The 15,188-nt window shown below is 46.2% G+C and overlaps 1 protein-coding gene across 1 annotated transcript in view; it reads right to left on the reverse strand.

Moving 5' to 3' along the window:
• LOC110522731 (phosphatidylinositol 4-phosphate 3-kinase C2 domain-containing subunit alpha) overlaps positions 1-15,188 on the reverse strand; it is a 66,285-nt gene that overhangs the window by 16,942 nt on the left and 34,155 nt on the right. The window contains exons 13-17 of the mRNA XM_036969413.1: positions 10,197-10,319; positions 9,282-9,449; positions 6,856-6,964; positions 5,606-5,748; positions 48-236 (exon numbers count right to left, since the gene is read on the reverse strand). Coding sequence (XP_036825308.1) covers positions 48-236; positions 5,606-5,748; positions 6,856-6,964; positions 9,282-9,449; positions 10,197-10,319 — 732 coding nt within the window. The remainder of the gene's footprint in view (positions 1-47; positions 237-5,605; positions 5,749-6,855; positions 6,965-9,281; positions 9,450-10,196; positions 10,320-15,188) is intronic.

Raw genomic sequence — 15,188 nt, forward strand, 5'->3', positions numbered from 1 at the left:
TATCAAGTGTTCAAGAGAATCTGTGTGTATGTGTACGCCACACGTACTTAGAGTGAAGCAGCTCCAGGGCACAGACTGGTTGAAGCGAGGGCCAGTGATGGAGGAGGGAGTGGATCTCAGCCATGCTGCCCCAGTCCCAGCTGGGGGCGCTGGCCAGCACCTTGGGCAGGCTATGGGTGTAGGCCCGGCAGTGGTGCCGCTGATCCCACAGCAGCTGGCGGTCGGCCCGCGTCAACCTGGAAGAGGGAGGGAAGAGGGAGAGGCATAAACAAAATCAACCTTTTTTTTATTTGTATTTTTTTAACACTTTTATTTTCTCCCCAATTTCATGGTATCCGATTGGTAGTTACAGTCTTGTCTTATCGCCGCAACTCCCGTACGGACTCAGGAGAAGCGAAGGTCGAGAGCCGCGCGTCCTCCAAAACACAACCCAACCAAGCCGCGCTGCTTCTTGACACAATGCCCACTTAACCCGGAAGCCAGCTGCACCAATGTGTCGGAGGAAACACCGTACACCTGGCGACGACCGTGTCAGCATGCACTGTGCCCGGCCTGCTACAGGAGTCGCTAGTGCGTGATGGGACAAGGACATCCCTGTCGGCCAAACCCTCCTCTAACCCGGACAACGCTGGGCCAAACCCTCCCCTAACCCGGACAACGCTGGGCCAAACCCTCCCCTAACCCGGACAACGCTGGGCCAAACCCTCCCCTAACCCGGACAACGCTGGGCCAAACCCTCCCCTAACCCGGACAACGCTGGGCCAAACCCTCCCCTAACCCGGACAACGCTGGGCCAAACCCTCCCCTAACCAGGACAACGCTGGGCCAAACCCTCCCCTAACCCGGACAACGCTGGGCCAAACCCTCCCCTAACCCGGACAACGCTGGGCCAAACCCTCCCCTAAACCGGACAACGCTGGGCCAAACCCTCCCCTAACCCGGACAACGCTGGGCCAAACCCTCCTCTAACCCGGACAACGCTGGGCCAAACCCTCCTCTAACCCGGACAACGCTGGGCCAAACCCTCCTCTAAGCCGGACAACGCTGGGCCAAACCCTCCTCTAAGCCGGACAACGCTGGGCCAAACCCTCCTCTAAGCCGGACAACGCTGGGCCAAACCCTCCTCTAAGCCGGACAACGCTGGGCCAAACCCTCCCCTAACCCGGACAACGCTGGGCCAAACCCTCCCCTAACCCAGACAACGCTGGGCCAAACCCTCCCATAACCCGGACAACGCTGGGCCAAACCCTCCCCTAAACCGGACAGCACAGAGGAGGTTAGGGGTTAGGCTGGGAGCAGCACAGAGGAGGTTAGGGGTTAGGCTGGGAGCAGCACAGAGCAGGTTAGGGGTTAGGCTGGGAGCAGCACAGAGGAGGTTAGGGGGTAGGCTGGGAGCAGCACAGAGCAGGTTAGGGGTTATGCTGGGAGCAGCACAGAGGAGGTTAGGGGTTAAGTATAGAGGTCGACCGATTAATCGGTATCGGTTTTCATAACAATCGGAAATCTGTGTTTTTGGACACCGATTTGGCAGATTTCTTTTTTTTACACCTTTATTTATCCTTTATTTAACTAGGCAAGTCAGTTAAGAACACATTCTTATTTTCAACGAGGAACGGTGGGTTAACTGCCTTGTTCAGGGGCAGAACAACAGATTTTTACCTTGTCAGCTCGGGGATTCAATCTTGCAACCTTACAGTTAACTAGTCCAACGCTGTTACGCGAATGCAGTAAGAAGCCAAGGTAAGTTGCTAGCTAGCATTAAACTTATCTTATATAAAACAATCAATCAATCATAATCACTAGTTGACGATCACATGGTTGATGATATTACTAGTTTATCTAGCGTGTCCTGCGTTGCATATAATCGATGCGGATAAACATCAATGCCTTTCTTAAAATCAATACACAAGTATACCTGCATATTTAGTTAATATTGCCTGTTAACCTGGCTCATTGCGAACTCTGTGAAGACTATTTCTTCCGAACAAAGACAGCCAACTTCGACAGACGGGGGATGATTTAACAAAAGCGCATTTGCGAAAAAAGCACAATCATTGCACGACTGTACCTAACCATAAACATCAATACCTTTCTTAAAATCAATACACAGAAGTATATATTTTTAAACCTGCATATTTTGCTAAACGAAATCCAGGTTAGCAGGCAATATTAGCCAGGTGAAATTGTGTCACTTCTCTTGCGTTCATTGCACGCAGTCAGTGTATATGCAATAGTTTGGGCTGCCTAATTTGCCAGAATTTTTTACGTAATTATGACATAACATTGAAGGTTGTGCAATGTAACAGGAATATTTAGACTTTCCACCCATTAGATAAAATATGGAAAGGTTCCGTATTTCACTGAAAGAATAAACGCCTTGTTTTCGAGATGATGGGTCATTAATATGGTCGAATCCGGAAACTAAGGCTCGTATTTCTGTATTATTATGTTATAATTAAGTCTACGATTTGATAGAACAGTCTGACTGAGCGATGGTAGGCCCCAGCAGGCTTGTAAGCATTCATTCAAACAGCACTTTAGTGCGTTTTGCCAGCAGCTCGTCGCTGTGCTTCAAGCATTGAGCTGTTTATGACTTCAAACCTATCAACTCCCGAGATTAGGCTGGTGTAACCGATGTGAAATGGCTAGCTAGTGCGCTAATAGCATTTGAAACGTCACTCGCTCTGAGACTTGGAGTGGTTGTACCCCTTGCTCTGAAAGGACCACAGCTTTTATGGAGCGATGGGTCACGCTGCTTCGAGGCTGGCTGTTGTTGATGTGTTCCTGGTTCGACCCCAGGTAGGGGCGAGGAGAGGGACGGAAGCTATACTGTTACACTGGCAATACCAAAGTGCCTATAAGAACTTCCAATAGTCAAAGGTATATGAAAAACAAATCGTATAGGAGAGAAATTGTCCTATAATTCCTATAATAACTACAACCTAAAACTTCTTACCTGGGAATATTGAAGACTCATGTTAAAAGGAACCACCAGAAGTTCTCATGTTCTGAGCAAGGAACTGAAACGTTAGCTTTTTTACATGGCACATATTGCACTTTTACTTTCCTCTCCAACACTTTGTTTTTGCATTATTTAAACCAAATTGAACATGTTTTATTTTATTTGAAGCTAAATTGATTTTATTGATGTATTATATTAAGTTAAAATAAGTGTTCATTCAGTGTTGTAATTGTCATTATTAAAAATAAATGTAAAAAAAAAAGATAACGGCAGATTAATCGGTATCGGCGTTGAAAAATCATAATCGGTCGACCTCTAGTTAAGTGCCTTGCTCAATGGCAGTAGGTGAGTCATAGGATGGGTCAAAAAAGACCACTGCTGACAGGGTCATCACTATCTGGCAATAGGATGGACAGCAGTGCGACATTATCGCTACCAATGCCAAAATTCTTCAACCTTACCCAGTCTAAAGCCATCTACTAGTTGGCAACGTACCCTCTGATGATATACCCTTTATTGCACATGTTAGTACGTCCTTTGTAACTTGGTCATCTAGAGACCATACCAGCCATTTCCTTTCAGATCAGTGAAGGGAACTGAACAAGTGCACACTAGCTGAAGTCTCTTGTTCTAAGATAATCTTAATGACTCGGAAATACGCCCTAACAAAACAGATGGCAAAAGAAGAAGTTCAAACCACAGAAGGTTAACATGGGAGTAAATGAGAGAACGCTCAGAGAAAGTCAAAGGGATTAGTGCCTCAGAAGAAATGACTCTCTGTGGAGGCTGAAAAAAGCTAATGGATCTGGCTGGCAGCCTGGCAGAGGTTGGCAGTGGGTTTAAGTGGGCATTTATATGCCCACAATTAAACGTCTGGGGGAACAGACACCCTGGAATGAGAACAGGTCTATGGTCTGGGAGGACTGGCGAGTCATTTGGGCATGAAGACTTGAAACTTCCATCATAACATCCTACATAAGAGTGTTATAATATGAAATTTGTTGCTATAAACCTGGACTTGGAACTACTCTCTGGGTGCAGGTATAGGGCACCAGCCTGCATGAAAAACACAACTAGACAATCATTTGTGCCAGGTGTGATATCTCTCCTAAACAGCTGGGATTAATGTCCCTAGCCACCCAGTAAGGTGTGATATCTCTCCTAAACAGCTGGGGTTAATGTCCCTAGCCACCCAGTAAGGTGTGACATCTCTACTAAACAGCTGGGGTTAATATATAATGTATATAACGGTCCTGAATTTGTTGTCTCCTTTTCTTAATTCCATTTTAAACGTGGAAAATAAAGCCAGTAAAGATATGTCACGGCAGCAGGTAAAGTAAAGATACGTCACGGCAGCAGGTAAAGTAAAGATACGTCACGGCAGCAGGTAAAGTAAAGATACGTCACGGCAGCAGGTAAAGTAAAGATACGTCACGGCAGCAGGTAAAGTAAAGATACGTCACGGCAGCAGGTAAAGTAAAGATACGTCACGGCAGCAGGTAAAGTAAAGATACGTCACGGCAGCAGGTAAAGTAAAGATACGTCACGGCAGCAGGTAAAGTAAAGATACGTCACGGCAGCAGGTAAAGTAAAGATACGTCACGGCAGCAGGTAAAGTAAAGATACGTCACGGCAGCAGGTAAAGTAAAGATATGTCACGGCAGCAGGTAAAGTAAAGATATGTCACGGCAGCAGGTAAAGTAAAGATATGTCACGGCAGCAGGTAAAGTAAAGATATGTCACGGCAGCAGGTAAAGTAAAGATATGTCACGGCAGCAGGTAAAGTAAAGATATGTCACGGCAGCAGGTAAAGTAAAGATATGTCACGGCAGCAGGTAAAGTAAAGATATGTCACGGCAGCAGGTAAAGTAAAGATATGTCACGGCAGCAGGTATCAGCTTATGACAACAGACGCAACAGTTATGATGACAAACTGTTAAGAAACATCCATCATAAGGCCCTACATAACACTACTATAATTGTAACAGTTGTCATGGCAGCTAGTATCAGCTTATGAAATCAGACCCATCTAAGATGCTAACACCCTTGCATAATGCCTTGCCAACTAGCTAGGGTCTTTGCCTAAGACGTTGATTCATGAGTATATTTGGTGTCAGTAGTCACCACAGTCAGTGCCACCTTAATTTGTCCTGTTGTAGGCTGTGTTTACTTTGGCTTAGCACCTAATTCACCAAACCTGCCCTTGATAAACAAATGCCCTACGGCTGGGACATAACGTAATCTTTGTGTATTAAGTCTTAAGCATAGGAACATTTGCATGTGCCCAATTTTTGGGGAATACCTTAAAACCTTGGCTGGATCTCATTAGAACGTAGACAGTGATGATGTAATCATCTAAAACAAAGAAAAAAGCTACACAATACAATAGTGTCTTTAAAACTTAGCTGTTACCTTGTAGACAGGCCAATCCCAAAAATAAGAACTCTAAGCAACCGCTGAACAGTCCAACAGCGGAACAGACCAACACAAAATCATTATGCGATACACACGCCCGTAAGTCAAATGTTTCTCTAATTGATATCGATCAGGATTTCGGTAAAGTTCTAGCCTGTTACATAAGCGGATCTCAAGTTAGGGGGGGGGGGTTGGCCTTACTGAAGTGCCCCAGTAACTCATACGTACCCGAAGGTGGAGGCTCGGCTGCAGAGTTTGTCCACCTGGCGACGCAGGTCAGGGTCAAGCTCCTCCAGGGTGTTTGGATCAGGGCTGGGTCTCTCCTGGGGTTCCACGTACAGCACATCCACCGCTGGGCTGGGGAAGTCCACCTGAAGGGAGTCAGAGGTCATGGAATGGTTAAGGCATCCGCATACTAGTTTTGGTTTGTTCCTAGCAGAATTTGACTAGGCGAAGCGAATGTCTGTGCCTTGTATACACCCTTAAAAATACATTTGGTTGAAAAAATTGAAGAAAGCAGTAATATTACTGTTTGTCACCTTTTTGAGACGCCATAGCAACAACATAGGTAGAATCAATCTAAGCCAAATCAAGAAATCTGTCATACATGTGTACGTTTTTGCATCTAGCTAAGATGTTGTGCCGTGTTTCTCAAACCAGTCGTCTCTCATTGGACAACAAACACTTAATTGAAGAATCCCTACTCTTGACCAATAATCAACGAGTGGGGGCGTAGACATCAGCTGCAGAACTTCGGGTGCCACAAGAAAAATAGTTGTGTGCTCGAACAGCCGGGGAAAAAAATAGTCAATAATGCTGAACACCAAAACTAACAATAACGTCACAAAATATTGTCGTAATATATGCTCAAACTGTTTGGACTGGAAAGCATACGGTAAGCTCTAGGTAGACACACACTTATTAGGTCGCCACAGAAGAGGAAATATGTTTGTGTAAGGGGAGTGTGTGAGCAAGACCTTGGTCCTAAATACTTAACAATAACCAATATATAATAACAAATAAGCATCTTCCATTTTCTTGAGGTAAAAACAGATCTAACATGACTGAACAGGTGCTTGCTTTCCAATGGCAGAATCACTGATTGCTTTGAGGAAGTGTGCATTTAAACAGTGCCTGTACATTACAATATTGCCGAAGATTACCATTAAAGTCAAAGGCCATTCCAGTAATTCCCAATTATATTGGTTGTAAAATTTCACATTTATATGGGTATTCCCGTGTGTGTGTGGTGTTTGTGTATTTTATTTATTTAACTAGGCAAGTAGTGTGTGTGTGTAGAGTGGTGTGAGTGTGTGTGTGTGTGTGTGTAGAGTGGTGTGTGTGTAGAGTGGTGTGTGTGTGTAGAGTGGTGTGTGTGTGTAGAGTGGTGTGTGTGTGTGTAGAGTGGTGTGTGTAGAGTGGTGTGTGTGTGTGTGTGTGTGTGTGTGGTGTGTGTGTGTGTAGAGTGGTGTGGTCACCTGCAGTATGATCCTCTCAGCCAGGTTCTTCCTCCGGCTCCCGGCTGCAGCAGAGGAAGGCTGAGGAGACGTCCACAGACACAGCAGCTTGGTCCCACTCATCAGCACCCTGAAACACACACCTAAGTATTAACACACATAGTCACACACACCACTCTATATCCACCCACCACTCTATACCCACCCACCACTCTATACCCACCCACCCCACCCACCACTCTATACCCACCCACCCCACCCACCACTCTATACCCACCCACCACTCTATACCCACACACCACACCCACCACTCTATACCCACCCACCACTCTATACCCACCCCCCCCTCTACACACCCCCCCCCCCTCTACACACACCCCACCCACCACTCTATACCCACCCACCACTCTATACCCACCCACACACCACTCTATACACACCCACCACTCTATACCCACACACACCCCACCCACCACTCTATACCCACACACACCCAAACCCACCACTCTATACCCACACACCCCCCCCTCTACACACACCCAACCCACCACTCTATACCCACACACCCCCAACCCACCACTCTATACCCACACACACCCCACCCACCACTCTAAAACACACACACTACTCTACACACGCCAACCTACACACACACACGCCGCCCTACACACGCCTCCCGCACACCACCCTACACCCCCCTACACACACACGCCACCCCCCTACACACACACACGCCACCCCCCTACACACACACGCCACCCCCCTACATACACACGCCACCCCCCTACACACACACGCCACCCCCCTACACACACACACCCACCACTCTATACCCACCCACCACACCCACCACTCTCACCACTCTATACCCACACACCCCCCTCTACACACACCCCACTCACCACTCTATACCCACACACCACTCTCATCACTCTATACCCACACACCACTCTATACCCACCCCACCCACCACTCTATACCCACCCCACCCACCACTCTATACCCACCCCACCCACCAGTCTATACCCACCCACCACTCTATACCCACACACCCCACCCACCACTCTATACCCACTCACCCACCCACCACTCTATACCCACCCACCACTCTATACCCACACACACCCCACCCACCCACCACTCTATACCCACACCCCCCCTCTACACACACCCAACCCACCACTCTATACCCACACCCCCCCAACCCACCACTCTATACCCACACACACCCAACCCACCACTCTATACCCACACACACCCCACCCACCACTCTAAAACACACACACCACTCTACACACGCCAACCTACACACACACACGCAACCCTACACACACGCCACCCGCACACCCCCCTACACACACGCCACCCCCCTACACACACACACACACGCCACCCCCCTACACACACACACACACGCCACCCCCCTACACACACACACGCCAACCCCCTACACACACACACCCACCACTCTATACCCACACACCCCCCTCTACACACACCCCCCTCTACACACACCCCACCCATCACTCTATACCCACCCACCACTCTATACCCACACACCACACCCACACACCCACCACTCTATACCCACACCCCCCTCTACACACACCCACCACTCTATACCCACCCACCCCGCCCACCACTCTATACCCACACACCCCACCCACCACTCTATACCCACACACCCCACCCACCACTCTATACCCACACACACACCCAAACCCACCACTCTATACCCACACACCCCCCCTCTACACACACCCAACCCACCACTCTATACCCACACACCCCCAACCCACCACTCTATACCCACACACACCCCACCCACCACTCTAAAAACACACACACCACTCTACACACGCCAACCTACACACACGCCACCCTACACACACACACCCTACACACACGCCACCCGCACACCCCCCTACACACACGCCACCCCCCTACACACACACACGCCACCCCCCTACACACACACACGCCACCCCCCTACACACACACACGCCGCCCCCCTACACACACACGCCACCCCCCTACACACACACACGCCGCCCCCCTACACACACACACGCACACGTCACCCCCCTACACACAAACACGCCACCCCCCTACACACAAACACGCCACCCCCCTTTACACAAACACGCCACCCCCCTATACACAAACACGCCACCCCCCTATACACAAACACGCCACCCCCCTACACACAAACACGCCACCCCCCTACACACAAACACGCCACCCCCCTATACACAAACACGCCACCCCCCTACACACAAACACGCCACCCCCCTACACACAAACACACAACACTCTGAATCCCCAATAGACAGCGATTACACACAATTAACTCTTGAAATAGACCACAAGACTATGCCATACAACACAACAGACACACAGAAATTACACAACCACACTGCTAAAATGTATATGTGGTTGTGCAATACCGTCGAAAGTCAAATAGGGGCAGGGAGACTTTGCCCAGCAGCTCTGGTCCTTTGCGTTGTTTGTTGGAGTCTGGGGAGCCGCTGGCGTTCTGGTTCAGGACCCCGAAGAGAGAGAGAGTCAGCATGGACTCCAATGGAAGCAGGGCCACCGCCATTGGGAAGTTGATCCTAGAGAGAGAGACAGAGAGAGAGAGACAGAGAGAGAGATCAGTTTGAGCAAAGCAAGGCGCAGCATCGCTTATCCTGATCACATAATGAGTAGTTATTTGTGGGACGTAAGGTAATTTTTGTAGATCAGTGATTCTGCGCAGTCTGACTACATATAGTTCCTCTCACACACACAATAGCGTAAGTATGAATGTGCATCGTCTGTGATATGTAATGGTAGTGTGTGTGTGAGTTGGTAAGAGGGTTCAACGATCACATACTCTCACCACTCTATACCCACACACCACACCCACCACTCACTGACTGTACCCTTAAGGTTCTTTGGATAAAAAGTGTCTGTTATGTGGAATCTGTAATTATTACTGGTAATTGTATCCAGCGGTTGACTAAATGATACATGTATTACAAGGTAACAATCCTTTAAATGCTGTCATGTCTTATCAGTTTGTAGTATTGTCCTGCTATGTTTGTGGTGTTTGTGACTGGGCCTGTGCAAGAGATGCTAAGGAAATTTGACCCTAGTTGACATCTGACCCTAAATGGGAAACTCAAGATTGGTATAGGCACAAAATTCAATACAACAATATTATAGATTAGGTCAGCTATTATTGGTTTGTTCAGTTGCTTCGTGATCATGTACACATAAAAACAGAACAATATACAATGAAAATTCATATGGTTGTGTTATGTATAATGTCTTGTCTAACGGTATTGTATTTCTATGGGTAGAGGGCAGTAGTGACGTACAGTTCGTCCCATTTGATGTGGTAGAAGAAGCTCTTGTAGGTGCCGACTTTCTTGGACTGGATAGGCTTGAACAGGTTCCGGCCATTGTGTGTCAGAGCACACATCAGGTAGTACTTCTCATAGCTGCAAAAGAAAGAAAGGAAGGAACTAATTATTCTGGAGTTAAAATCCATCATTCTATAGAGAGAAAAAAAAAAATGGTGTTAAGTTGGCTCTGTTTATTTTCACAGTTCACATTTTTGATGCAAGACATTTTTGACATTATGAAAGACCTGACAATCCATAAGCTCCAATGAGAAAACCAGGCAGTGAACCATTTAGGATTCCAAAAGATTTCCTATTACTCAACGCCATCTGTCTTGTGCTTCAACACAGCACGGTGTGCATGCGTTCACTGTTGCTGGTGACATGATGCATCACTGTGCCTACAGATGGTGTGTGTGTGTGTGTGTGTGTGTGTCTGTGTGTAATACGCTAGCCACAACAGATCAGAACAGTCCCTCCTTAATGATGAGACGATTCCAGCCATGCCATAACGTTGGAGTAACTGTTAGTTCAAGGCTAAATATTTCCGGGCCTCATTTCTCGTCGTGTTACGGGATTAAAATGTTCAGAGTTCCATTGATATGGTGCTCAGAAAGGTTTTCCATGCCTCCTAAAAATGCACTATATGTATACACAAAAGTATGTGGACACCCCTTCAAAACTACTTCACCCACACCCGTTGCGGACAGGTGAATAAAATTGAGCACACAGCCATGAAATCTCCATAGACAAACATTGGCAGCAGAATGGCCTTACTGAAGAGCTCAGTGACTTTCAAATGTGGCACCATCATAGGACGGCACCTTTCCAACAAGTCAGTTCGTCAAATTTCTGCCCTGCTAGAGCTGCCCCGGTCAACTGTAAGTGCTGTTATTGTGAATTGGACACATCTAGGAGCAACAGTGGCTGAGCCGTGAAGTGGTAAGCAACACAAGCTCACAGAACGGACTGCCGAGTGCTGAAGTGCGAAATAAATAGTCCGTCCTCGGTTGCAACAGTCACTACAGAGTTCCAAACTGCCTCGAAGCAACGTCAGCACAAAAACTGTTCGTCGAGAGAGTGTCATGAAATGGGTTCCCATGGTCGAGCAACTGCACACAAGTCTAAGATCATGCACAATGCCAAGCATCGGCTAGAGTGGTGTAAAGCTTGCCGCCACTGGGCACTGGAGCAGTGAAAACACGTTGTCTGGAGTGATGAATCACGCTTCACCATCTGGCAGTCTGACGGACAAATCTGGGTTTGGTGGATGCCAAGAGAACGCTACTTGCTCCAATGTATAGTGCCAACTGTAAAGTTTGGTGGAGGAGGGAAAATGGTCTGGGGCTGTTTCATGGTTCAGGCCCCTTAGTTCCAGTGAAGGGAAATCTTAACGCCAAAGCATACAATGACATTCTAGATGATTTTGTACTTCCAACATTGTGACAACAGTTTGGGGAAGGCCCTTTCATGTTCAGCATGACAAACAGGTGTCCACATACTTTTGGTCATGTAGTGCTAGCTCTTGGACGATGCCCTATGGATGACGGGCAGAAGGAAATAGCCTGCGATTACCAGTGCCTCTCTTTTTTTTAACCCTCGTTGGCCAAACACAAAGGCACAGGCGTCCGGAACACATTTTCCAGTGGCATTTTGGACCTGCCTCCCTCCCACCAAGCCTGGGTTGTGTTCATTAGGCATCAAACGGAAGAACAGTGACCAAAACGGTCACTGCCAGTGTTTTAAAACATTTTCCATTGTGTGCCATAATGAACACAACCCTTGAGTGAGACAGTCAAAATGGGCCACTCCAAGTCTCCACTGCCGTGCAAGATTGTGCTCACTGAATGGAAAGGTTGGCTCACGTCTGTTCCAGGAAGAAAGATGGATATAGATACAATAGAGCCACGGATACTGTTGTGGAAAATGAGATGTGGAGAGAAACAAGAGGTGCAAGAGATCAAAGGTATCAGTTCTAGGGCCAAGTCCTTCTTAGAGGTGGAAACTATCGTTTCTAGTGTCTTCCTTAATGCAATTAAGTCCACTTCAAATGATGGCACTTTTTTAAAATTTTATATTGAACTAAAATATGTTCAAAAGAACTTGACCAGGGCAATAAAGGTGTGGTGCAAAAAGTGAAAGTTATACCAAATGACAGGCACTGACAAGTCCATTCAGAAATGGGCAAACAGAAAGTGACTATTACGATGGGACTGGTAAGTAACCAGGAGTAAAGAATATATATTTTTTTTACAGGGGGTTTCTCTTTCTTGGCTCAGTTCATAACATACGTTCCTGGGTGTGCAACTGTGCACATCTGCAACAACAGAAGAGTCACTGTCCAATTACCGAGCAACAGCACCTAGCAGACATTCCAGCCTCACGCAACATTCACCAGAGTTGTGGACTCGAGTCACAAATTTCATGACTTGAGACTCAACAGAAAATAAAATAATGAAACTTGACTCAGAGCCTCAAGACTCAACTTTGACTTGAGAAATTATCTGGCCATGTTTTCTAATGCGTTCTCTCTCATTTTGTGGCACAGAGTCTACGGGGATTACTCTACACACAGCCAGAGACCGTAGCATCGCCCTTGCAAAAAAAACCTGCAACAGTTTGGCTAGTGAAACGCACACTCGGCACTCTGATTGTGCCAGCGAACTGACAAACAGGCCGGGTGGTGAGCTAGCATACACATTGCTGATTTGCTGTACCGCTATAGGGTGCAGCACAAACATCAAATTATAGGAAGAGAAGATGATTTATTATGGAAAACAAGCAGCTCCAAAAATTGTTTGGTGATCAAGAATACTTTGCAAGCTCATCAGCAATAATGGGGCAACAATTACTAGCATAGGCCTACTGGTATGTAACAATTACTAGCATAGGCCTACTGGTATGCAACAATTACTAGCATAGGCCTACTGGTATGTAACAATTACTAGCATAGGCCTACTGGTATGCAACAATTACTAGCATAGGCCTACTGGTATGTAACAATTACTAGCATAGGCCTACTGGTATGTAAGAATTACTAGCATAGGCCTACTGGTATGCAACAATTACTAGCATAGGCCTACTGGTATGCAACAATTACTAGCATAGGCCTACTGGTATGTAACAATTACTAGCATAGGCCTACTGGTATGTAACAATTACTAGCATAGGCCTACTGGTATGTAACAATTACTAGCATAGGCCTACTGGTATGTAACAATTACTAGCATAGGCCTACTGGTATGTAACAATTACTAGCATAGGCCTACTGGTATGCAACAATTACTAGCATAGGCCTACTGGTATGCAACAATTACTAGCATAGGCCTACTGGTATGTAACAATTACTAGCATAGGCCTACTGGTATGTAACAATTACTAGCATAGGCCTACTGGTATGTAACAATTGCTTGACATGTTTAATTTAGTTATGAATTTTGCATTTGGAATTTGTTTAAAATTAATTATTACTGTGGTGAGGACGCACCTTAGGCGTGGCTCTTCACTTGCCCTCTCCAAACTCCTGTCAGTGGAGTTACTCTTGTTGAAATGTTTGCTGTTGTTTTCACATGTTTAAATGAATAGGCCCTATGTGGTAAATCTCTATTCCATCTAATACTACAATAAATGCTAGCATTTCATCATTCCATCCCCGAACCTTTCATTGCAACACGTAGACATTCGTTTCATGTTTGATAGGCTTCCGATACATTTTCATTTAGCCAACCATTTCTTACCCTCTGAGTGGCGCGATGTTTATTGTGCACATGCACGTTAACAAAACTCATGAGGTAGAAGTTCTGTGTATTTATTTGTATTCATTGTACGGTTTCCTTTGTTCATATTTCCCGGGTTACGTCTGAGTTCCGTGTGTCTGTGTCCTATGTCTCGGTCATTCTGATTGTGTATAATAGGAACGTGCGTGCCTCAGTGCACATAGAAATTGGCTACGTGGCCTGAGCTCCAGGCTTTGGAGTCAGAACGTTGAATGAGATAAAATTGTTCCATGTATGCATGTGTTGAAATCTCATGAATAATAATTAAGTCTGATTAAGACAAAAGTATGTGGAAATAAAGTTTCACATTGTAGAAGCCGTTGATTGGTGGTAATCGTATGGTCCTAGAGGCCAAGTGCTTATGTTGTGGAGGCCTACCTTTTAGACGACCTGTTAGACAGATTCCATTTGGTTTCTCAAGGGGAGGCTGTACAGCCTTGCCCTCTACCAGTGTCCATTCAGATAGGACAGGTTAAAAGGATTCTCAGGTACATTTGTTTACATTTTAGCCAGTAGTCACAAAGTACCGGAGCATGTCTTTAAGTCTGATACAGAGGCTAATTCTTTTGGGCTATTGCCTGTGTACAGTTCCTTCAGAAGGACTTTAGACCCCTTGACTTTTTCCATATTTTGTTACGTTACAGCCTTATTCTAAAATTGATTAAAAAAGTATACATTTAAAAAAAATCTAATCTAAGCACAATAACCCATAATGGCAAAGCTAAAACTGGTTGTTAGAAATATTTGCAAATTTATACAAAATAAAAAACAGAAATAGCTTATTTACATAAGTATTCAGACCCGTTGCTATGAGACTCGAACTGGAGCTCAGATGCATCCTGTTTCCATTGATCATTCTTGAGATGTTTTTACAACTTGCTTGGAGTCCACCTGTGGTAAATTCAATTGATTGGACATAATTTGGAAAGGCACTCGCCTGTCTATATAAGGTCCCACAGTTGAGAGTGGATGTCAGAGCAAAAACCAAGCCATGAGGTTGAAGGAATGGTCAGAGATAGGAGTGTATCGAAGCACAGATCTGGGGAAGGGTACCAAAAAATGTCTGCAGCATTGAAGGGCCCCAAAAACACAGTAGTCTCCATCATTCTTAAATGGGACCCCTAAATGGAACACCCAAGAGACTCTTCCCAGAGCTCGCCCCCCGGCCAAACTGAGCAATCAGAGAAGAAAG

The sequence above is a fragment of the Oncorhynchus mykiss genome, chromosome 30, assembly GCF_013265735.2.
Source record: "Oncorhynchus mykiss isolate Arlee chromosome 30, USDA_OmykA_1.1, whole genome shotgun sequence".
NCBI classification, from domain to species: domain Eukaryota; kingdom Metazoa; phylum Chordata; class Actinopteri; order Salmoniformes; family Salmonidae; genus Oncorhynchus; species Oncorhynchus mykiss.